We start from the raw sequence: 24,989 nt of genomic DNA, 5'->3' as shown, positions 1-24,989 counted from the left end.
GAACAAGAACACTGTGTTCTCTCTCCACACATATACACACACACACGCCTCTGCTTTCTGCCATTACTGATTCAACACACGAGTTGTTTGTAGCTATTGTATTGCCGTGTTTGGTTAGTGTGCATGTCAGTGTTGGGTTTGTTTAGCACAGTTTGGTTAAGTGACATAGTTAATACAACACCACTTAAGGTCTAAGTAGGAAAAGTGACTGGAAACACAGGGCGTGAGGATTTGCATATTCTGTTTTAGTCATGTGTTTCCCCTAAATTGAAACAAACACCAACAAAATGGGGAAAAAAATATATGAATGTTAAACTACATCTATTTTTTTTTCTCTCTTTAAGTGGACATGATGTCAGGTAAATAGAGAACAGGTTCAGCTAAAACAAAAGGCCTATGGTGATCTGATAAGCCAGAGGCAAGACAATCTGGGCTCCATTCATTTGGTAGCAGAAAACTGTGCAGATAAGAATGTTTCTTGTTGTATGTCTTTACCTGTGTTATCCTCCCTGGAGACATCGTTGTGCCCCTGACTTTGTTGTTCACTTTTAGACTGCAGCATGTCTGCTTATCCTTTATGAAACCACACAACAGACACGTTTTAAATCATAACACTGGCTTTAGAAGGGTAAACTTGCAGGATGATGGTGCAAACGTGATGCATTCACAGATGTGGCACAAGTGTCTAAAGACATCTACTGACACACCTCGTCAGTCCTTTGACGTTAACAGAAATTTTACACAGCTGACTTCGGTCGCAGCAACTTAACTTAAATTGGCCCAGCCCGAGGCGATTCTGCAATTCGCATGCAGCCATGCTCTCTCGCTGCACGTACACTGCAGGCACGTCGGGAAAAACGAAGACTGCGCCTTTAAGGGCAAGTGTGCAAGGCGGAGCTAGTGTGGGGTTAGTCTATAAGACATGCTCTGCTACACATACAATACTAGACTTATCTGAAAGTGTCACATTATAACCGGAGCGTCATCAATTCTGTGGCGCCCTGTTCCTGATGCAATAAGACATCTGAAGATTACAGACTTGAATCAGAGCCCCCAAACAAAAGCGAGGAGCTATATTTAACCAAAGAGGAGTCCGTGGGGGACTGTCAGTGCAGGAGAATTGCGTCGTTATTTCGGTGAGTTCAGAGAGTAATGTGAAATGTCTGCTTAAGGCTGGACCCATGTCTCGCCTTTCTATTGTTTTGTATGTTGGTGCCAGCATGACGCATAGCTCTGATTGATGCAACCTCAGGTCCTACTGTTTTTATTTGAATCTTTTTCAATTTTTATTTTATTTTTTAAATAAATTGAAGGACAGAGCAAGCCGTTTACATGATGAAACTGTTTATTTGTTTAATCCGAAGTCAGGATGATATTTAAAGATCTACCAAAAACAAGCTACAAAATGGGAACAAATTGTTGAGATTATATTTTAGTATTTGTATGATAACTATAAAATCTACTAAAAATGTTGGATGAAGGTTGCTAGGTTTCTTATTTAACTTTTTTGCCAATTACAGTCCAATAATTTGGTTTTGATTCTAGGGATCTACAAGGTCTGTGGCCTTTCCGCTAAAATAAAAAGGGAAATAACAATCCATCCTGTATCATCATTACCCAGCCTTGGCAGATAGCTGATTTGTGTGTTGTGGTGTGAGTCACCTGCCTGCTACAGAGCTTTTAGCCATTATTATCTCAATCCGGTAAAGTGAGGGGGTGTGCGCGCTGTTTGCTTGCCGCACAGGTAGAGCGGGTATGGTTGCTCGGAAACCGCTGCAGGGGTGTCATAAGCGGGGTGTGAACTCCGTCTTTCAAGGTCTGCGCGCGCGCGCGCGCGCGCGTGTGAGAGTGAGAGACTATTACAGTCCTGTATCAAAGGCGAATTATCTGATGATGTTTTGAGCATACCTCCTCTTTCTGCAGCACCCAGGGGTTCGGTGTTATCTTTACGCACAGATTGAGCCAGTCCACCTAGTACGCACAGGACAGAACACATAAGGGCGAGACTTGACCATAAAACTGTCAGATTCTCTGGGCAAATGATCTGGGTTAGTGATTCAAAGACATTATCCTTATTGCGCTGCATGACTACATGTCATTTATTTAATCCTGTTGCCTGTAAATGCTCCTATGGTTAACTGCCAGAGCGAACTGTCTTTGCACCTGTTGCAAGAGGAAGCACAACCTCCTGGGGGTTCATTATCATGGATCATGTTGCATCCCGTCCCTGTCGAACCGAATCGACGGTCCTGGGCAGTGGGGATGGCATGCCTTGTTGGGCAGTTTGGCTCAGGCTGATGCCCCAGGCTTCCTGTTGTTTCAGAGCTTTTGTTTCTCACAGCTGTCAGGGCAGCACATAAATATGGCCCACAGGAGACCAAGGAAGAGAGGGCTGTGTTCTTCAGTCATCACTGCTATATTATAAGGAGGACAGGGGGTCTGCGGGTGTGCATGCACCTCATTTGTGGTCTTGAGTAGAGATAATCACCAGAGTTATGGATGCACCCGTTTTCATGCATGCTGAAAAATAGAATTATTACTGTTGAGGCTGCTTCTGGTGCACTGAAGTCCTTAGAAGATTTGTTGCAACAATGCACGGCCAGCATCACAGTGAGCCCAGACATAACGCACAACAAAGAAACCTACAGTTACCCCCGACACACTTACTTTAAAATATAAAGGCTGTACATATTTAAACATATTATTTGACTTTCTAAACTATATGGCGTTTCCTCAGCCCTGACACATATGTGACATGATGCAAACATTCAGGTCATTTCACATGAGCACATCTTGCAACATCTCTGGTAAATCTCTGGTAACAGGAGGAGCCCCTTCCTTCTCTGTTCAGGACAAGCAAGACTGCAGCACCGGAGCACAGCCAAGTTTTAAAATAAACTGTAAAACCTGTAAAGAGGGGATATAGACATTTGAAAGTTGGTTCAATCGTTATACTGTGATGTCGAATTTGAGTACTGTATTCTGTAGTTTTGTTTTATTTTTTAAATATCTCGAGTCATTAAGGACTCATTTTTCTCACTGTTTCCATGTTCTGAAAGTCATCATTTGCTTAAAAATGATAAGGTAGTTTCTACATTTTTATAGTTACTTATACATAAAAGTCTTCTACCTTGAAGATTACAGTTTATATGCCCCGGGTGTATTCGGACACAAATGTCCTAAAGTCCTGTCAAACTGAGCTTTTGTCACTCCTTTGTTGGAATTGTCTCTTCTTATAGAAAACAGACAAGGCCATAAATAAATATTTACTCTGGTGAGCAGCAGAGGAGATTTCTGCAAATTGCTTTATATTCCAATATGGGTGTTTTCTCTTTTTTTCTTGGCTTTACTACAAGATTTGGCTCTGCTTTCTGAGAGTACTTTTCAGTGGTACCACATGTTCTTTCTCTTCAGCTGCTTTTGCTTTCAACATCCTTTCACCGTCATTCATGGCTGTCTTGGCTGTGTTCCAGGTACACCAGAAGTAGGGGCAGCCAGCCGGGTGATCTGAGTGTTTCCTGGCTTTGATGCGACCCGAGTGTGCCTGGAGCATGTCCACAGTGGGCCTGACTGCCCAGGAGATCTCTTTTCCCATAGAAAACCCCTTCCTGCGGGGCAGCTACTGTCACAGCATGGCTGGATCCAAACCCTCCTGGAGCTGCCACCATAATTTGAACAAGTGAGTGTGCAGGTGCCAGGGCTAGCAGTCTGTTAGAGGAAGAAGGGGGGTGCCTTTTATATCTACATAACATGCTTAACTTTTGTGGTCCAGGTCACTCTGAGATTTCTTGTAAATAACAAGAAACATTTATTCAGCTAATTTAAAGCTAAATTATTCTAAAATATGAACTTCTGTCTTTTAACAGCTTCTGCCTCAGTATAAACACCACACACAGAGATCCCAGCTATGGAACCCAACAAAAGGGGCCACCCCCATCATCTCTGAGTTCTGAGAGTAAGTGTATGTCATCTGCATGTTTTGTGCCCCCCCCCCCCCCCCCACCACCACCACCACCACCACCACCACCAGAAATCTATAGAAAGCTAGTTGGAGTCCTTTTTACTGCAGTGAATGATGTAGTAGTAAATTGCTGCTGTGTTAATCAAATACTTTGCCATTAACCTGATGTTATTTTTTTCAATTTCCTGCTGTTACAGGACATAACCACAGTCCCAGCACACAGAGATTACCTCCAAAGAAATCCCCGTCCTCTAGTACAGAACCCTCTATCCCAAGTCCTGCTGATGACCAGGTGGTCCCTTCATTCCAGAGGCTCTCGATGTATAAGGGCAGCAACCCATCACAGACACTGGGAAGATGCTCCAAGCCTCTGCCCCCCATCCCTCCACGCACAGACATCTCCCCTGAGCAGACTATGGACAATGAGGTAGAATTTTTCACGACTTCAGATGACAGCTGCCGTCTGGTGGCCGATCAGTGTCCCAAATCATCTCCTTTTCGATATGGAGTCCTCAGCAGAAGGAGTTTAAGGGACTGTGGGCAGATTAACTATGCTTACTATGATGGTCCTAATGGACAACAAAGCCAGAGGCAGCGCCAACAGCACCATCAGACACATCCTCCACAGGAAGTGCAAGAACAATATGAGCCACAGCGACAGGAACAAGCTGAGTCAGTGGTCCCGCACAGACAGCAGGACAGAAGGAAGGTACGTCGCTCTCTTTCTGGCCCAGCTGGATGCTTTAATAAGCCCTCACTGCACATCAAATGCTACAAACGCTATACCCATAGTATGGATAAGTCAGAGGTGCCACCCCCGATCCCTCCCCGCACAAACAAGACAGGAGACTGCCGCCGTTGGTCAGCAGAGGTCTCATCTGGGGCTTACAGTGATGAGGACAAACCACCCAAGGTGCCCCCAAGGGAACCACTGTCTAGAACCAGCTCTCGTACCCCCAGCCCAAAGAGCCTCCCAACATACGTCAATGGGGTGATGCCCCCAACCCAAAGCTTTGCACCTGATCCTAATTATGTAGGTCGAAGTTTACAGAGACAGAACAGTGAGCCCCCCCCCATCATCATTCCTGTTATGGAAAATGGCGAGAAGACCAGCGCCACACATTACTATCTACTCCCTCAGCAGTCTGCTTCCGTGGACTCACCGTATGTAGAAAAATTTCTTCGGATCATGGACAGCCCTGCAGCTCACAATACAGATGTACCAGAATCAGACTGGGACTGCCACACCAGGCGAAAAACATGTGGACTTAGTTTGAAAGGTTTTAGCTGAAGTAGCAAATGATTGTACTGCACATAAGCAAAAACCACTCGACAAAATGGTGAAACCGGACTCTAAAAACACTCAAACTGCTGCTTTTCCTGTTTTGTTTTTTAACCCCTTATGTATTCTGAACACACAGGGTATGCACGCACTGTATTCAGTTACTGATAATGGTTGAATAGCTTTCACAGCTGAGATACTTTAAATAGAAATCATATCTCTAACTATAGATTGTGAGCAAAATTCAACATTTTAGAGCTTATTTTTGATATGATTTTTATTGTGTGACTTGTTTTTGCTGATGACGTGGCACAGTCAGAAGGTACAAGCAGGCCTTGAACCTCGTGCTCAGTGTTTTGTGTCTGTAAGGGGGAGGCTGGTTTATAAGATACACTGGGGCATTTTGACCATGCTTTTGCGTCTCACAGGACAAAAGGTCAAAATGTAACCAAGTATCACTTAATATATGAAGTCTAAACACAAGGCCAATTAATTTTTAACAAAATGAAGGATTCTGGCACATAAATCTCCATTCTGCTTGCTATATGTCAACACTCATATGGTTTCCCTGCCTTAATGAAGCTTCAGTCTTACTCTTTTTGTGTACGCTAAATGTGTCTTTCCCACATGGCACTTTGTCATAGTACATTTTGTACGAAAAGGTGGGTACATAGTTGGTAGCTCTGCATGTTTCCATTGGAATGCCTAGTGCAGCTCATATGGTGTGGTTGTCTGTTGATGATTGTGTGTGTATGTATGTGCGTGAACATGTTTGTGTATGCATGCATGTGAACAGCAGTTGGAAAAGCGTTCTGGCGATACTATATTGAATGACTTGAACAATTCGGTAGAAAAGTCAACCATGCTTGTTACTATGCATTGCTTGTTGTGCAATGCCTGCTTTTAAGTGCAGTGCTCTAAAAAGTGTACACGTTTGATGGCTTTCTTATGTGTATATGTATGTATATATATATATATATATATATATATATATATTATTCTTACTGAAATTTTGTCTAAACTCTGGAGGAACTTATTTTCAGTCAATCTGAGTCATTGCTTGAAACAAATTTGGCTAAAACACTACTTCCCTTTGATATTAATTCTGTATTTCATACACTCTCCATTTAAATTGTGTCCAATAGCAATGGAATTGAAATTAATACAAAACATGAGGTTACCAACTCCATAAGTGACCTGAGACAAAACTGAAATACAGTTGAGTAATACAAAGTCAGTTCTAACCAGATATCTTTAAATAGATTTTATATCACGCACATCTCAGATCACAGAGATGTTAGGCTAACCTGGTAAAACAGATGCATTATAAAGACAGTGCAGGGTTTACCTGCCTGACACAGACTTTCCTGTTCTGCTCATGCATTCCTGCCTTACATGATTGCAGTGGGTGTGGTCTGAGAGACTTTGGCTGCTGGCGGCCTAGAAAATATATACATTTTATTGTTGTAGATTATTCAGGAAGCATCAGGGTGATATAGTAAATGTAGCACAGGTATTGAAGTAACCATTGGTATCAAACACGGTGTTCAGTGTGGGGAAACAGATACTAAGAACTACTAAGGTCAAACGGTCATTGAAGTATACTTTTTCTCTCTCCCACTTGCTCACAAAACCTTGCCAACACAATATTCCTTCTGACTTAAATGTCTGAAAAATGTTTACATCATACACTGACACTATTTAATCTTAAGGTATTCACATGTCTTAATAGAAATGATAGAACTGAATGAAGACTAGTTTATCAAGAAATAACTGCTGTTGTGAAGATATATGCACTGGGAGAGTATGCTGTGTACAGTATTTAACAATTCCATTTGTTATGAATAGTTAAGTATATAGTCTATAAGCAAAATAAAATGACTTATTTATGAGCCTGCCTCATTCTGTTTCTCGAATCTGTCAAGAGTAAACTCTCAACTCAGCTGTTTGGCCTGTTTTATCACCCACACACCCTCATTCTGTAACTTATTGTGACTGGCCTCTATCCAGAGAAGGAAGAGTAACTTACAATGGTCGACTGACAGGTGTACAGTATATTACCTTCCCCTTCCTGGTTATAAAAAAAAAAAAAAAAAAAATCTCCTCCTTCATGACTGTTTGGATGTTCAGTGGCAACCAGCTTTGCACCCACTGGTTTTTAAGCACTTAGCAATGTTGCAATTGTTTTATTCTTGTCTTCAGTCCATGTGGTTAGGCAAGGAGCCAAAACCACAGGGAACCTAACAGAGCATTAGAGGTCAAACAATTACTGAATAAGCTGCAATTCAGTTGCAGTTACAGTGTCCAATATAACCACCTTGACGGCAATTTTGCCTTATATTTTCAATAAAACCAAAGGCAGTAGTTCGAACTATCTAGGCCAAATGAAAACCCTTTCATCTGGGTGAGCTGCCAGGCAACACCTTCAGTGGTGACTACAGCAGCTGAAGAATGTCAGACTGCTCATTTTGAAGCTCATTTTTGAAGGGTGCTAGAAGGATCCAGTGCCAGATGAATTAACGAAGTTTGAGGTTTAATTCTAAATGAATAAAAACCAACAAACTTGCACTTTTATTGAACTAAAAGCATTATTGTCCTCATGACATTTAAGTTGAGAGACATTTTATCAGAATTTATTGGACCAAAAAGGCATATGGGGCCACTACAATTCTGTGAAATCTTTGCTTTTTGGCCTTGGCGAAATAGATCTAAGTCCTTCACTGCCACCCTTTATGGATTAACGAGTAACGCAAACTCATTTTTCAAGATAAGAATTATTACAGTGACTACTGCCTCATTAATTGCTATTTAGCCTCTGCCGATTAGTCTGCAGGTCTTTGAGGAGTGTATGTCTGTGTATATGGACTGTATGTCTGGCTTTTAGCATGTCTGTTGTGCTGCACAGATTGCACTACATTAAGATTTGGTGGTACTGGGAATAAAATTTAGGAAATAACTCCATAATGTGTGATAAAAGTGCTCCTATAGCATCAATATACACCCAGTTTTTTTTTTTTTTTCAAAAGCTTGCAGCTAAACTGGAAAAGCTGCTAATTAATTCCATTGTTTGCATTGACTTTTTGTTTTGGTATGACTTTTTTATCTTTTACTGTGACAAATAGACTGTGGTGAATATTTAACTCCAGTGTAAGTGCTTTTGGTTAAATTTTACTCAAGTCAGAGTAAAATATAGTGCATCAAGTAAAGGTAAAGAAACTAGCCTTCTGCCTCCAGACACTAGGTGGAGACAAACAGCCATAAAAGGGTCAGATGAGACTTTTTGCTGGGGACCAGCAGTACTGATGTGATTTTGAGTTGTGGACAGCTCAAAAACAGATCTCATCGCTGCCAGAGTCACAATTAGTCATATTGACAGCAACACTAATATTACACTGCAGCTGTTATTATCTAATGCTGACAGAACCTACACAGTTTGAAGCCTAAAACTAAAGAGAGACTGCTGACAGTGATTAAACCATGAAACCTTTTCTAACCACTCGAATTTGCTTTAATTCCCCCTTTGTTCCCTTATCAGTCCCACTGTCCTCACAAATTGAAAGAGTAAAACATTATCAAAATGAGTGTGTGTGTGCCATCTAGTGAGAGGACACTGTATAGCTGGGGGATGTTCACAAGCAACCTCGCTAAAGATTAGGGGGGTATGATAAAGCTGCATGTATGCTACACAGATCATTCGTCCCCCAGACCTCAGTTGTAAAATGATTCCAAATTAATAGGCCTAAGCGGGAAATATGCAACTAATAACGAAAACCTCTTTTAAAACCCAAGAAGCGCCAATGTCGGGCGCCAGAGCGTTACTGACTAAAAACTAATTGTGAGTACAACTGGTAAAGCTGGATTTTAGTCAAACTGTATATGAAGCTTCTGCATTGCTGAGTGAAACCAGTAACCATGGTAACTGTACACAACAAAGATGGAGGCAACTGGAACCTAAAAAAAAAAAGTTACTAACGAAACTAATATATTTTATTAACATATCTAAAATGGTCTAAATAGGCTATCAAATTACCAAAAAAAAAAACATACAAAATTTTACTAAAGAATAAAACTAAATTATTTTCAGGTGCGAAATTTAATTCAGGCAGAGTCACGAGATAATAAAACATAGGGACGGGATGGTTAATGGCCATACGATATTAAGGCCATAGTTTTGATCATTTTCTCCATAAAAAACAAACATATTTACTAAGCTGAAGCTCGGTGCGTTTTGTTTGTTGAAATCTGGATTTACCTCTTGGATACATGTCTCCCCACACAAGCGGTCAAACAGGTAAACATCGACTTTTTTTTTGTTTTTTTTTTACTGTGTGTGCTAACCTGTTGCAAAATAATAATAATAATAATAATAATACAAAATGCTTTTGCAGTGATTTGGGAAATGTAAATTCTTTTGCAGGAGCTTTTTGACTGTGTAAAAGGTTGAGTCAGGTACAGACCAAAACAGGCCTGAAGTCATGCTGGCAAAGGCTTAAGGGACAACAGTTCAGTAGCGTCAGTATTTGATAAACAGGTTGTGTAAAGTATTCATTAACGGGTTTGTTGTTGTTCCTGTATGTATGGTTAAAAGGCTAATTCTTGGTGACTTTATAGTTGTCATGCTGGTACATGATATGATGCTGCACCTCTGAGCTCTGGTAACAAACGTTTTGAAAACTCTTCAAAGTGGCCATATGCCTGTTAACTGTGTTTTGGCTTATGTGTGATTGTGACCTTGTTGTACTAATTCTTACTGCATTGTATGAGCATACTGCAGATATTAGACAAAGTATACAGCTTGATAAATTGGCACAGCCCATTGCATTTAGATGAGTAATACCAAATAGACATTCCATGTTCAGCTTTGTGTCATGTCAGCAAAGTGTTCATCTAAAGCATCCAAAGTCCTCATTCTATTCTTCCAGTAACTTAAATTTTGTTTTTTTTTTTTCATTTTCTATATTTTTGAAAGTATTTTGTGCATTCTTAGTTTAGGCTGATATTCAGTGCTTGCAGCAAAAGCCACCAGGACAACACATAAAATACTGTCCTAATGAGAGAAATGTAAAAATGTAAAAAAGCTTAAATGACTGCAAAAACAAATGGCTATGGCATGAAATAACAACACTGTAAGCTGTATTTTTGTGTTCATTTCAGTACAAGGGCACAAGAGATACAGTGAATTACAACTGATAAATAAAATCATAAATATATCATATCAACAAGGTACTAGTAGTACTAGTTCATGTACAATACACATTGCTACTGCATATTGATCTGTAATACTTTTTTATGCAAACATGAATTAAAACAAAATTATCTGATCTGTAGCCTTCATATAGGGTTGATGATCGAATGATGTTCAACACCCCTGGATGTCTTCTTGTGATCTGAAGACACAAAAGAAAGATCACATATTAATGTGTTTATTTTAACTGTAATTTTACCAATCTGCCTTTGTGCTTTTCTGTGCACAGTGGTTATATAGACTTTATACCAGTAAACAAGAATACTTGCAGTTGGGTATTACCATTTTCTAGACATGGCCTAAAATCCTCTGATGCCTAAATGCCTGCCAATCCCAAATTGTGATTTCCTGGGGAAAAAATATGAAATGTTTGCAAATGCAAATGTTTAGTGGTTTTGCAGAGAAATTGCTATATATCTATCTATCTAACCCATCACAACAGCAATTGCTTAAAAAACACACCAAGACATACTGTGTACCTGTATCAGAGAAGTCAAAGAAATCTTCAGAAAAAGCAGAAAGTCTTCTGTTATAGGAGCTACTTCTGCTCCTAAAATAGTGACAGACAATGTTACATATCAATGTGACTTCAGGATTATAAGCCAACAAAAACAAAATATGTTGAATTTTTGCATCTTGTAATATGGGAAGATGAATTAAAGGCATCACAACCTACCAAAAGCCCATATTTCTATTTCTGACAATGATAGCAGTGACAATAATAATCAAGAGCAGGAATGCTGCCGCCAATGAGCCAAACAGTGCTGCGTAGAAACCTGGACCCCAGCGAAGGAGGTCACACTGTGGGCCATAAAACTGCTTCAGGCTGGACTCAAAACACCTGAGTTAATAGACAAAAAGAGTGAGTTTATATTAATTAAATTTATATACTGAGCCAACTTATTCAATATGCTTAAGCTTCTTGCAGTTAATGTAAAAACTGATGGTTTGTCTTACCTACACATAGGCCCTTTGTAAATCTCATTGTAACATTGTCCATTTCCATGACAGTAATGAGGGTTTGTTTTGCAATGTCCAACACACTGCCACTGGCCATTATGGATCTCAGCAGTGTAATTAGCAAACTGACTGCAGTTAACATAAGGCTTCAGGTCTCTGATATCTGATGATAAAGTGGCATATTAATCATCAGCATCCATTTGTACATTTACCATAATACCAATACATAATTTTAAGCAAATATTAAATGAACACTGCACAAAAGATCTGTGAGTTAATTACACATGTTTAGAACAGTAAACTTACTTTTGATTGGAGGTTGATTGAAGTGGAGTCTATTTAATGTCACACTCTTGTTATTGAAAGCCTCAGAGATCTTAATGAGGTTATTTGTGTCATTTAGGATATCAGTCAACACACCAGTAAGCTGGGTGTTGACAAAATGAATTTGAGATTCATTGTTTGGATAGATGTACTCTGCCACGCTCTCTGCAACAACACTTCCATTTCTACAGTAAAAAAAAAAAAATTAATTACCAAAAGCAATGATCTTGTACTTGACTAAAATGTATCTTAAACCTGTGAAGTTAAATGAAAACCTACGATAATTTTACGACTTTTACTGTTGTAAAAGTTTGTGGATCCGCTTCCTTACATAAGAGTTGAAGCTGAAACAGAGGACGGATGTGACTTAAGCACAGTTATGGTAACAAATTTGTTTTAGTGGATATACACATGAAAAATTGCAGAGAAAAAAACACTTTATAGTGTCTATACACTACAAAGTGTCTCTACCACCTGATTATATAATAATAAAGAAAGATGGTCCACCTGCAGTTCTAATTTGTTGATGAATTCTAGTGACTGAGGAGAGTTTAAATTGTCAAATGCTGCCAGAAAAGTCATCTGAATTTCCAAAGTAAAATGTGCTTTTCGAGTTGGTATTGCTCCAGAATCTGTAAAACATTATGTCACCAATAAAATTAATACATTGCTAAAAGGCTTTAACCTATCGTTGCACGATGAAAAAAAAGCATTTTTTTGGATGAAATAAAGCTTACCAATATTAGCAGAGGTGTTATTTACTCCAAAAGAGCAGGTATCTCCAAAGACAAACTCTTCACAGTAGCATTGACATCGTCCGAATGTTGCATTGAATTTACAGATACCCCAAACACACTGACAGTCCTCATCACTACACTGAGGAGTTGTAGACACTGTTGTGACAGTGATGGTAGAGTTTGAAAGGGGGCTCATGTTGGATGTTGAATGATGAACTGGTGTAACCGTGTTCACACTGATGAGATCCACTGATGTTAAAGCCGTTGCAGTTGGTGGAGTTGGCAAAGATGTTTGCGGACTGGTGCTTGAAGCTGTGTGGAGTGTAACTGTAGTATTTGGCTTCATCGTGAAAGTAGATGGGGGTGGAACAGATTGTGTTATCACAGTAGTAGTGGTAGTGGGGGTAGGGACATGACTTTGCAGAGTTGTTTTTGTAGTTTCAGTATTCTGAAGGGTTGGCGTTTGTATTGTCATAGGCTGTGTTGAGATAGTAGGTTCTACTGAAGATGTTTCTGAAAAACTAGTGGAAGGTGAAGATGACAGTGTTGATTCAGTTGCTGAAGTGGAGATCACTGCTGATGTTGAAGGTGTTGAAACTGTAGTTGGTGAAGTATTTTGCAGAGTTGTTTCTGTCTGGTCACTTTCATGACTGGTTGATGTTTCTGTGGCCCTGGAAGTTGTTGAAAGATGTGAAGAAGTCTTGGATTCTTCTGTTACAGTGACCGTCATAGGCTGTGTTGAGACCGTAGGCTCTGCTGAAGAGGTTTCTGAAACACTAGTTGTAATCTCTGTATTTTTCATGGTAGTTTCTGCTTTTGTGTGAGTAATTTGAGATGATGTAGCAGCATTTGATTCAGTTGCTGAAGTGGAGATCCCTGCTGATGTTGAAGGTGTTGAAACTGTAGTTGGTGAAGTATTTTGCAGAGTTGTTTCTGTCTGGTCACTTTCATGACTGGTTGATGTTTCTGTGGCCCTGGAAGTTGTTGAAAGATGTGAAGAAGTCTTGGATTCTTCTGTTACAGTGACCGTCATAGGCTGTGTTGAGACCGTAGGCTCTGCTGAAGAGGTTTCTGAAACACTAGTTGTAATCTCTGTATTTTTCATGGTAGTTTCTGCTTTTGTGTGAGTAATTTGAGATGATGTAGCAGCATTTGATTCAGTTGCTGAAGTGGAGATCACTGCTGATGTTGAAGGTGTTGAAACTGTAGTTGGTGAAGTATTTTGCAGAGTTGTTTCTGTCTGGTCACTTTCATGACTGGTTGATGTTTCTGTGGCCCTGGAAGTTGTTGAAAGATGTGAAGAAGTCTTGGATTCTTCTGTTACAGTGACCGTCATAGGCTGTGTTGAGACCGTAGGCTCTGCTGAAGAGGTTTCTGAAACACTAGTTGTAATCTCTGTATTTTTCATGGTAGTTTCTGCTTTTGTGTGAGTAATTTGAGATGATGTAGCAGCATTTGATTCAGTTGCTGAAGTGGAGATCACTGCTGATGTTGAAGGTGTTGAAACTGTAGTTGGTGAAGTATTTTGCAGAGTTGTTTCTGTCTGGTCACTTTCATGACTGGTTGATGTTTCTGTGGCCCTGGAAGTTGTTGAAAGATGTGAAGAAGTCTTGGATTCTTCTGTTACAGTGACCGTCATAGGCTGTGTTGAGACCGTAGGCTCTGCTGAAGAGGTTTCTGAAACACTAGTTGTAATCTCTGTATTTTTCATGGTAGTTTCTGCTTTTGTGTGAGTAATTTGAGATGATGTAGCAGCATTTGATTCAGTTGCTGAAGTGGAGATCACTGCTGATGTTGAAGGTGTTGAAACTGTAGTTGGTGAAGTATTTTGCAGAGTTGTTTCTGTCTGGTCACTTTCATGACTGGTTGATGTTTCTGTGGCCCTGGAAGTTGTTGAAAGATGTGAAGAAGTCTTGGATTCTTCTGTTACAGTGACCGTCATAGGCTGTGTTGAGACCGTAGGCTCTGCTGAAGAGGTTTCTGAAACACTAGTTGTAATCTCTGTATTTTTCATGGTAGTTTCTGCTTTTGTGTGAGTAATTTGAGATGATGTAGCAGCATTTGATTCAGTTGCTGAAGTGGAGATCACTGCTGATGTTGAAGGTGTTGAAACTGTAGTTGGTGAAGTATTTTGCAGAGTTGTTTCTGTCTGGTCACTTTCATGACTGGTTGATGTTTCTGTGGCCCTGGAAGTTGTTGAAAGATGTGAAGAAGTCTTGGATTCTTCTGTTACAGTGACCGTCATAGGCTGTGTTGAGACCGTAGGCTCTGCTGAAGAGGTTTCTGAAACACTAGTTGTAATCTCTGTATTTTTCATGGTAGTTTCTGCTTTTGTGTGAGTAATTTGAGATGATGTAGCAGCATTTGATTCAGTTGCTGAAGTGGAGATCACTGCTGATGTTGAAGGTGTTGAAACTGTAGTTGGTGAAGTATTTTGCAGAGTTGTTTCTGTCTGGTCACTTTCATGACTGGTTGATGTTTCTGTGGCCCTGGAAGTTGTTGAAAGATGTGAAGAAGTCTTGGATTCTTCTGTTACAGTGACCGTCATAGGCTGTGTTGAGACCGTAGGCTCTGCTGAAGAGGTTTCTGAAACACTAGTTGTAATCTCTGTATTTTTCATGGTAGTTTCTGCTTTTGTGTGAGTAATTTGAGATGATGTAGCAGCATTTGATTCAGTTGCTGAAGTGGAGATCACTGCTGATGTTGAAGGTGTTGAAACTGTAGTTGGTGAAGTATTTTGCAGAGTTGTTTCTGTCTGGTCACTTTCATGACTGGTTGATGTTTCTGTGGCCCTGGAAGTTGTTGAAAGATGTGAAGAAGTCTTGGATTCTTCTGTTACAGTGACCGTCATAGGCTGTGTTGAGACCGTAGGCTCTGCTGAAGAGGTTTCTGAAACACTAGTTGTAATCTCTGTATTTTTCATGGTAGTTTCTGCTTTTGTGTGAGTAATTTGAGATGATGTAGCAGCATTTGATTCAGTTGCTGAAGTGGAGATCACTGCTGATGTTGAAGGTGTTGAAACTGTAGTTGGTGAAGTATTTTGCAGAGTTGTTTCTGTCTGGTCACTTTCATGACTGGTTGATGTTTCTGTGGCCCTGGAAGTTGTTGAAAGATGTGAAGAAGTCTTGGATTCTTCTGTTACAGTGACCGTCATAGGCTGTGTTGAGACCGTAGGCTCTGCTGAAGAGGTTTCTGAAACACTAGTTGTAATCTCTGTATTTTTCATGGTAGTTTCTGCTTTTGTGTGAGTAATTTGAGATGATGTAGCAGCATTTGATTCAGTTGCTGAAGTGGAGATCACTGCTGATGTTGAAGGTGTTGAAACTGTAGTTGGTGAAGTATTTTGCAGAGTTGTTTCTGTCTGGTCACTTTCATGACTGGTTGATGTTTCTGTGGCCCTGGAAGTTGTTGAAAGATGTGAAGAAGTCTTGGATTCTTCTGTTACAGTGACCGTCATAGGCTGTGTTGAGACCGTAGGCTCTGCTGAAGAGGTTTCTGAAACACTAGTTGTAATCTCTGTATTTTTCATGGTAGTTTCTGCTTTTGTGTGAGTAATTTGAGATGATGTAGCAGCATTTGATTCAGTTGCTGAAGTGGAGATCACTGCTGATGTTGAAGGTGTTGAAACTGTAGTTGGTGAAGTATTTTGCAGAGTTGTTTCTGTCTGGTCACTTTCATGACTGGTTGATGTTTCTGTGGCCCTGGAAGTTGTTGAAAGATGTGAAGAAGTCTTGGATTCTTCTGTTACAGTGACCGTCATAGGCTGTGTTGAGACCGTAGGCTCTGCTGAAGAGGTTTCTGAAACACTAGTTGTAATCTCTGTATTTTTCATGGTAGTTTCTGCTTTTGTGTGAGTAATTTGAGATGATGTAGCAGCATTTGATTCAGTTGCTGAAGTGGAGATCACTGCTGATGTTGAAGGTGTTGAAACTGTAGTTGGTGAAGTATTTTGCAGAGTTGTTTCTGTCTGGTCACTTTCATGACTGGTTGATGTTTCTGTGGCCCTGGAAGTTGTTGAAAGATGTGAAGAAGTCTTGGATTCTTCTGTTACAGTGACCGTCATAGGCTGTGTTGAGACCGTAGGCTCTGCTGAAGAGGTTTCTGAAACACTAGTTGTAATCTCTGTATTTTTCATGGTAGTTTCTGCTTTTGTGTGAGTAATTTGAGATGATGTAGCAGCATTTGATTCAGTTGCTGAAGTGGAGATCACTGCTGATGTTGAAGGTGTTGAAACTGTAGTTGGTGAAGTATTTTGCAGAGTTGTTTCTGTCTGGTCACTTTCATGACTGGTTGATGTTTCTGTGGCCCTGGAAGTTGTTGAAAGATGTGAAGAAGTCTTGGATTCTTCTGTTACAGTGACCGTCATAGGCTGTGTTGAGACCGTAGGCTCTGCTGAAGAGGTTTCTGAAACACTAGTTGTAATCTCTGTATTTTTCATGGTAGTTTCTGCTTTTGTGTGAGTAATTTGAGATGATGTAGCAGCATTTGATTCAGTTGCTGAAGTGGAGATCACTGCTGATGTTGAAGGTGTTGAAACTGTAGTTGGTGAAGTATTTTGCAGAGTTGTTTCTGTCTGGTCACTTTCATGACTGGTTGATGTTTCTGTGGCCCTGGAAGTTGTTGAAAGATGTGAAGAAGTCTTGGATTCTTCTGTTACAGTGACCGTCATAGGCTGTGTTGAGACCGTAGGCTCTGCTGAAGAGGTTTCTGAAACACTAGTTGTAATCTCTGTATTTTTCATGGTAGTTTCTGCTTTTGTGTGAGTAATTTGAGATGATGTAGCAGCATTTGATTCAGTTGCTGAAGTGGAGATCACTGCTGATGTTGAAGGTGTTGAAACTGTAGTTGGTGAAGTATTTTGCAGAGTTGTTTCTGTCTGGTCACTTTCATGACTGGTTGATGTTTCTGTGGCCCTGGAAGTTGTTGAAAGATGTGAAGAAGTCTTGGATTCTTCTGTTACAGTGACCGTCATAGGCTGTGTTGAGACCGTAGGCTCTGCTGAAGAGGTTTCTGAAACACTAGTTGTAATCTCTGTATTTTTCATGGTAGTTTCTGCTTTTGTGTGAGTAATTTGAGATGATGTAGCAGCATTTGATTCAGTTGCTGAAGTGGAGATCACTGCTGATGTTGAAGGTGTTGAAACTGTAGTTGGTGAAGTATTTTGCAGAGTTGTTTCTGTCTGGTCACTTTCATGACTGGTTGATGTTTCTGTGGCCCTGGAAGTTGTTGAAAGATGTGAAGAAGTCTTGGATTCTTCTGTTACAGTGACCGTCATAGGCTGTGTTGAGACCGTAGGCTCTGCTGAAGAGGTTTCTGAAACACTAGTTGTAATCTCTGTATTTTTCATGGTAGTTTCTGCTTTTGTGTGAGTAATTTGAGATGATGTAGCAGCATTTGATTCAGTTGCTGAAGTGGAGATCACTGCTGATGTTGAAGGTGTTGAAACTGTAGTTGGTGAAGTATTTTGCAGAGTTGTTTCTGTCTGGTCACTTTCATGACTGGTTGATGTTTCTGTGGCCCTGGAAGTTGTTGAAAGATGTGAAGAAGTCTTGGATTCTTCTGTTACAGTGACCGTCATAGGCTGTGTTGAGACCGTAGGCTCTGCTGAAGAGGTTTCTGAAACACTAGTTGTAATCTCTGTATTTTTCATGGTAGTTTCTGCTTTTGTGTGAGTAATTTGAGATGATGTAGCAGCATTTGATTCAGTTGCTGAAGTGGAGATCACTGCTGATGTTGAAGGTGTTGAAACTGTAGTTGGTGAAGTATTTTGCAGAGTTGTTTCTGTCTGGTCACTTTCATGACTGGTTGATGTTTCTGTGGCCCTGGAAGTTGTTGAAAGATGTGAAGAAGTCTTGGATTCTTCTGTTACAGTGACCGTCATAGGCTGTGTTGAGACCGTAGGCTCTGCTGAAGAGGTTTCTGAAACACTAGTTGTAATCTCTGTATTTTTCATGGTAGTTTCTGCTTTTGTGTGAGTAATTTGAGATGATGTAGCAGCATTTGATTCAGTTGCTGAAGTGGAGATCACTGCTGATGTTGAAGGTGTTGAAACTGTAGTTGGTGAAGTATTTTGCAGAGTTGTTTCTGTCTGGTCACTTTCATGACTGGTTGATGTTTCTGTGGCCCTGGAAGTTGTTGAAAGATGTGAAGAAGTCTTGGATTCTTCTGTTACAGTGACCGTCATAGGCTGTGTTGAGACCGTAGGCTCTGCTGAAGAGGTTTCTGAAACACTAGTTGTAATCTCTGTATTTTTCATGGTAGTTTCTGCTTTTGTGTGAGTAATTTGAGATGATGTAGCAGCATTTGATTCAGTTGCTGAAGTGGAGATCACTGCTGATGTTGAAGGTGTTGAAACTGTAGTTGGTGAAGTATTTTGCAGAGTTCTTTCTGTATGGTCACTTTCATGACTGGTTGATGTTTCTGTGGCCCTGGAAGTTGTTGAAAGATGTGAAGAAGTTTTGGATTCTTCTGTTACAGTGACCGTCATAGGCTGTGTTGAGACCGTAGGCTCTGCTGAAGATGTTTCTGAAACACTAGTTGTAATCTCTGTATTTTTCATGGTAGTTTCTGCTTTTGTATGAGTAATTTGAGATGATGTAGCAGCATTTGATTCAGTTGCTGAAGTGGAGATCACTGCTGATGTTGAAGGTGTTGAAACTGTAGTTGGTGAAGTATTTTGCAGAGTTGTTTCTGTCTGGTCACTTTCATGACCGGTTGATGTTTCTGTGGACCTGGAAGTTGTTGAAGAATGTGAAGAAGTCTTGGATTCTTCTGTTGCAGTGACCGTCATAGGCTGAGTTGAGATTGTAGGCTCTGCTGAAGAGGTTTCTGAAACACTAGTTGTAATCTCTGCATTTTTCATTGTAGTTTCTGCTTTTGTATGAACAATATTAGATGACGTTGACAATATGGATTCAGTTGCCGATGCTGCAGTCACTGTTTTTCCTAAATGCAGCATTAAGTTTTCAGTATGTGTGTTTATGCCACTTTCGTTCATCTCAGGCATGGTGTTAACCATTTCTGTTGATTTTTCCTCATTTTTTTCTTGTTTTTCATTTAAAATTGATAATTTAGTTATTGTCCCGTTCATGTGTGATATTTTGTTGCCTTGAATCTCGAATCTCTGTGCTTTTCCCCATTTTTCATTAGGTCCATCTTGTCCTGTGTTTTGATTTCCTGTTTAACAATACAACATTTGAACATGTTACATTAATTTTTATGTCTATCCTAGTTTCCATGCATCCTTACTTTTCATTTTTACATTGAAAATTAATTTAAGTTCAATTCAACACTTTCTCATTTAATGTTTTATTAATTATATATGTCTGCAAAATTAACAGTAATGATATAATCTTGTTGGATGTTTTAGTTTTATTAACGTACTGCAGCAGTCCTAATTTTAAACCCAATTTCATACATAACAAAAATTCCATTGAATACGTCATAATTAACTTTTCTCACATATTGTGTGTTTATAATATTTGTATTCTTGCTCTCTTTCTTTTTTGCAGTTATTAAATGCCATTTAATCTACTGTCAGTCTGTTATTTCAATTTATGTGAACAGTGTTGCTCACATCCAGTGCTCTTCAATTTTTTTGAACACGTTTTGAAAATTAATCAGAAAAAATACTTTTCCTGGTTATCTGTAAGGTAAAATAACTCATAAATCAGTAAACAAAAATGGTCAATTTATTGTTACACACACTAATTAAAAAAAAAAAAGAACTCCATGAGGATTAATATGTTAACACAAACATTGTCATTGCTTTCAATTATCTCAAAATAAAGCAGTATCAAATACACTGTGTAATGATATAAGTGTTTCTTAGGTTGATAGATCCAAAATACTTTTTTAGTAAATTGAGGTAAGTGTGGCTCACCTGTTTATCCAGTACAGAAATACAAAAATAATATACTTACCGCTTTGTTGTGCGTAGAACACACCAAGTGCAATGACTATGATAAAAAAAGTAAGGATTGTAAGAATAGTGAAAATCCTTCTCCAATTACTGGATCCAAAGATAATCCGCTTTTCCATTTTCTTGTACATTTACACAATCATCTAAAATATATAAAACTGAAGTATTATAACTATTGCCATGTCTTGTCTTTCACTTCATGAACCAGAATAACTTAGATGTTCTGTAATTTTCAGTCTTTTTTTATATCTCAAGGATATAAAAAATCTCAAGGAGAACTATGAACTGGAAATTAAGCTTGATCCAGCTGGCAGTTCTAGGCCATATAAACATTTGTCAGTATCAGACCTACTCTATGTGTCATCAGTGATCAACCTGGGCTTGTTACTGATATAGTGCCCTCCCTAAGCAAACTTTTTGTCTATTATAGGCACGGCAGAGAGTTGTGAAGTTCACCGTAAGTAGACTCACACCCTGAATGTTTGTTTATCCAGGTCACTGTGATTGTAAAGCGGAACACAACTAAGATGTGAGTGGGTGTGGAGAGAGGTTCGGTTAGGAGCAACTCTACAAAGAAATAAATCACAAAGTGTTACATTTAATTTCAGGGTTACCAGTGATATTTAATATACACTTGTCATGTAGTTGCTAGCATTTTCCATACACTAAGGGTTGGTTTGGCTAAGAGTAACAAACTGTGGTTGAACCAAATTTCCTAGAGGTTGATATACAGGAATTATTATAGTGATTCTTAAATGACATTTTCTTTGTCATAAATTACATTCGCTGACATAAATTACATGTCCCAAGGTTTATTTTGTGACAGGGAAGGCACAAGTCTTACTCAGTATTGTTTTTGTTGATATAAACTGTGTGCTCAGTGTTTTACAGTAACTTGGGTTTATACTGAGTTTCCTACAGAATTGATTTATACAGTGTTTTTAAAACCATTTTATATAAACACGTCTTATTTTGTTTTTGTTAGTGAGTGTGCATGTACTGAGCAGCAATATAGTCAGCTGAATCAATGCTATAAATAGACTGTTAAACCCAGCCCAGCAAAGTTAATAATCATTTTCAATAGCTCCATTATATGAGATATGAGCATACAATTCTCACGAAGCCACAAATGGTTTGGGTAAATCTCTCCGCACCCATGTTTACTTATTAGACAATAATTTATGAAATGGAAAAAACATTTTGTTTCCTGCTCACTACTTCATGGTAGATTGCTATAATTTCATAATATGCCAATTTTACTGTATGCCTACATGTTACAGATTTTTGTTTCACAGATCTAACGGAAATTAATTAATGTCAACAGCATAACTTTAAGTTTTGTATTTGTTTCTGCTGCATTTTCAAATGGACGCCTGGGTGTTGTCAAGTGTATCTTGACTCATATTAGTTTTTTTTATCACAACCTGAAGCAGTTTCAAGTATGGGACTATTCATGCAAGGATCAGCATGTGACAGGTGACACCAGTGTTTACTGTTTAAATCATCTGAATTGTCTCTGTGGTCATTACTGTTGAGAGAAAACAGAAAGCCAAAACAATGTAAATAAATACCTTTAGGTACATTTAGGTATGTTATGATTTAACAAAAAAAGTACACAGAGTTGTCAGTGAACCTCTTTGTGCAATGACCTGTTGATGGGGAAACACTGTCATGTGATTATATAAATACATCAATATAATTTTACTGTTCCTTTTCCCATTTTAATATGGTCAAATATATTCAGAAACTATTTACTATGTTTAAGGTGCATTTTTGTTAATGCTAGAACCTGTAGTAAAAAATGTACAGGTTTTGGAAATAAAAAGCATATTTACAATGTCAAAATTACAAAAAAATTTTCCATTACATCTTTTTGAGTTAACAGTAGGTGCGGTGAATGGGTGGAGAACTTGCTATTGAGCCCAAAAAAAATTAAGTGCTTAGAAGTTTAACAATAATCATATCAAACGCACACACTTCTGATTTCTTTCCTTGTGTTTGACATTACTGATGTTAACTGTTGATTCATGTGTGCATATTTACATGCCAAGAACAGAAAAAAAAAGAGACAAAAGAGGGAGGAATGATTATAAGGTTCAAAGGGAACAGAACAAAAATTCATTTTTTGGTATTCTTGCTGTTAATCATATATACAGGTCTTAAAAATGTAACAGAAAATTGCAACATCACCTCCAACAAATGTGACAATATTGAAATGTTTTAATTAAGTCACATATAATAGTTAATATAAACAACTGCCTGTTATAACACTTTCATAAACACAACTTGCCACTGACGTCAGAAGAATCTACTTAATACAAATTGTTCATACAGTAGCTGCTATTAGCTATGGTAGAAGAACTACAGGTATATGACAACATATTTGATGCTGCAGTCCACCCAACAAATGAGGAAACAAATCAATGAGCTCTCTTTCCAAATTACTGTGACATCTTCTTGTACAAACACAGTCCCTCATCTATTTCTCATAATTCAGCTTGATTCTGTCCCTTCTCCAGACTATCTTCTGTTCCTGTTTCAGTCAGATGTGTTTGGGCTCTGCGACGCTCTGCCTCTGTTACTGTCATGGGGTGCAATGGGAAGAATCCAGCCAACCCTGCAGAAAGAGACAAAGGAAGGAGGAAGACAACTTCGTAGTGATTGTAAATAAAGATATTGCCTACAGTTGACAAAATCTTTCAGGTACTTAGGGAGCTGATACATCATTTTAAAACAATTTTAATCCCTTGTACATTTCCTACATTTTAGGATAAGCATGTCAACATTCCAACTCATCATTATTTTGAATCGGTATGATCCATTAGAGGGCATGGGTGAAGTCTTTGAGGACACACCGTGGACGCACGCATGCACGGGACTTGGCACATAACAATATTCGTGATAAAACACAACGCAAGTAGTGCAGTTCCAAGAACAGGTCAACAATAAAATTGTGCAATGTTGATCCAGCTTAAAAGCTGTAGTTAATACACACCTAGAAGTTTGGCCACTGGCTTCGTAGGGTGTGCACCGCAGCCGATCCAGTACTTGATTCGGTCATAGTTGAAGCTGACGAGTTTCTCGTTGTAGATGTTAGGGAGAGGATCATAAGAACCCAGCTGCTCTATATATTTACCATCTCTTGCCCGTTTGTTGTAAGCTGCCACAATTCGATAGAAGGGTCTATTAGCTTGTTTGTGGCCTGCAAGAGCTAGCCGGATGACAACGTAACCGCCATGGTACTTCTTTAGGAGGAGTGATGCTGCAGAAGGAAATGAGCACTTTAGGGATTGTCAGTGTGAGAGATAGATAAACCACTTTCTACAGTAAAGATTGTAATTTCACAGGCACTATACACAGTCTCCAAGTCATTTTCTGAGAAGCAGACTAAATGTCATGAAACACAAGATTACCACAGATTAAAACTGACCTGAAGTGAGTACATGTTGCTTTAGTAAAAATTAATATTTTTGAACAAAATGGAGGGAAGTGAGGTGAGGTAAGTAGTACTGACTAAACAAATGTTCATTACTTTATTTCACTTGATGTGTTGTATTGTAGGGATTAATCCAATACTGTTTTAAAACCAAGCCACCTGAAGGAACTACTTTTGCCTGCATCAGTATCTCTCTATAACAGAGAAAGTTCACATTGTAACTTTTATGAGGACACATTGTAGGGCTAGACTGCATTCATTTCGGTGTGTTGTATCTAATGAACTATAAACTGAGTTATGAAATATATAAAATATATATGTTCAGATTGAGGCAGGAAAATTATTTTGCTTTTACGCCAAGAACCTGTCAATGCCTACTGCTTATTATACATGTACATGAAACGTATTCTCCCCTTATTATTCCTTCTTACACTTCAGTTTGGTCACCAAGTACTGCACTCCACAGATTACCAGAATAAACATTTGTATTATTAATTGAAAGAGTTCTTTTCTTCCACTGTGCTTACATTCAAGTATCAGTGGCAACCAGATGGTGTTTTATTAGGACCTTATTCATAAAACAAACCACAGTAAATCTCAGGCTCTATTATAAAGTGTTAATATTTACTTATCCTGTTTAAAACTCCGCCCATGTCCGTAAGGACACAAGATTTTAAAAAAAACCTCTAATCCTCAGCTTGTTCATACTCACATAAATGGACCATGCTGCTCACCGGATTATCCTGCAAGACAAAAGTCACTTTTAAACTTGTGTATATATGTGTGTGTGCGTGTGTGTGTATGTGTATATGTGACCTTCAGATTTACTTAAACGTCCAAAAACCCTGACAATGTCACTACATGGCAACAGCCTCCCGTTAGCCATGAAGCTAATGCTAACAGCTAGCTTTAACAGTAGAGCGCGTCCTGTGTGACTCCGACGTACTACCTAGAAATGAGCACAGTCAAGGAAAATACCTACATCAATGTTAAGCGGCGTAAATCAAAATATCCCGAGACGTCGCCTCTTTATTGTCGCTGACGTTATTAAATGTCAATTTTCAGCAGGAACAGTGTAACATTTGTCACTGCGCGGCCATGTTTAAGGAGGAAGTGACGTACG

General features: G+C 39.1%; 3 protein-coding genes across 3 annotated transcripts; 1 reads left to right on the top strand and 2 right to left on the bottom strand.

Moving 5' to 3' along the window:
• The first annotated feature begins 937 nt into the window (after positions 1-937).
• errfi1a (ERBB receptor feedback inhibitor 1a) lies at positions 938-7,135 on the top strand. The gene is given in 5 exon segments (XM_026308117.1): positions 938-1,136; positions 3,474-3,679; positions 3,867-3,955; positions 4,159-5,207; positions 5,209-7,135. Coding segments are annotated over 4 exon segments (1,320 nt in total). The 5' UTR covers positions 938-1,136; positions 3,474-3,527; the 3' UTR covers positions 5,239-7,135.
• A 3,439-nt stretch (positions 7,136-10,574) lies between these two features.
• On the bottom strand, positions 10,575-18,886 carry LOC113130016 (mucin-3A). The gene is made up of 8 exons (XM_026306302.1): positions 12,510-18,886; positions 12,280-12,404; positions 12,052-12,116; positions 11,755-11,957; positions 11,446-11,611; positions 11,165-11,329; positions 10,968-11,038; positions 10,575-10,630 (listed from the first exon to the last, which is right to left on the bottom strand). Exons 1-8 carry the CDS (start codon positions 18,763-18,765, stop codon positions 10,575-10,577), a joined length of 7,107 nt encoding a protein of 2,368 aa, XP_026162087.1. The 5' UTR covers positions 18,766-18,886.
• Positions 18,887-22,381: 3,495 nt separating this feature from the next.
• Positions 22,382-24,989, bottom strand: mrps16 (mitochondrial ribosomal protein S16). The gene is made up of 4 exons (XM_026305801.1): positions 24,849-24,989; positions 24,579-24,609; positions 23,426-23,692; positions 22,382-23,047 (listed from the first exon to the last, which is right to left on the bottom strand). Exons 2-4 carry the CDS (start codon positions 24,589-24,591, stop codon positions 22,917-22,919), a joined length of 411 nt encoding a protein of 136 aa, XP_026161586.1. The 5' UTR covers positions 24,592-24,609; positions 24,849-24,989; the 3' UTR covers positions 22,382-22,916.

The sequence above is a fragment of the Mastacembelus armatus genome, chromosome 5 (assembly GCF_900324485.2).
Source record: "Mastacembelus armatus chromosome 5, fMasArm1.2, whole genome shotgun sequence".
Lineage (NCBI taxonomy): Eukaryota > Metazoa > Chordata > Actinopteri > Synbranchiformes > Mastacembelidae > Mastacembelus > Mastacembelus armatus.
This window is presented reverse-complemented; position numbering and strand designations above follow the sequence as displayed.

Excerpts from the sequence above, each read along its gene's own strand:
- LOC113130016 (XM_026306302.1), bottom strand. The coding sequence starts at position 18,765 with ATGAAAAATACAGAGATTACAACTAGTGTTTCAGAAACCTCTTCAGCA. Across the intron at positions 11,612-11,754 it reads CAATCAACCTCCAATCAAAA|ATATCAGAGACCTGAAGCCT; the intron begins GTAAGTTTACTG and ends CTTTATCATCAG. Across the intron at positions 10,631-10,967 it reads CTTTGACTTCTCTGATACAG|ATCACAAGAAGACATCCAGG; the intron begins GTACACAGTATG and ends TTGTGTCTTCAG.
- mrps16 (XM_026305801.1), bottom strand. Across the intron at positions 23,048-23,425 it reads GCCAGTGGCCAAACTTCTAG|GGTTGGCTGGATTCTTCCCA; the intron begins GTGTGTATTAAC and ends CTCTTTCTGCAG.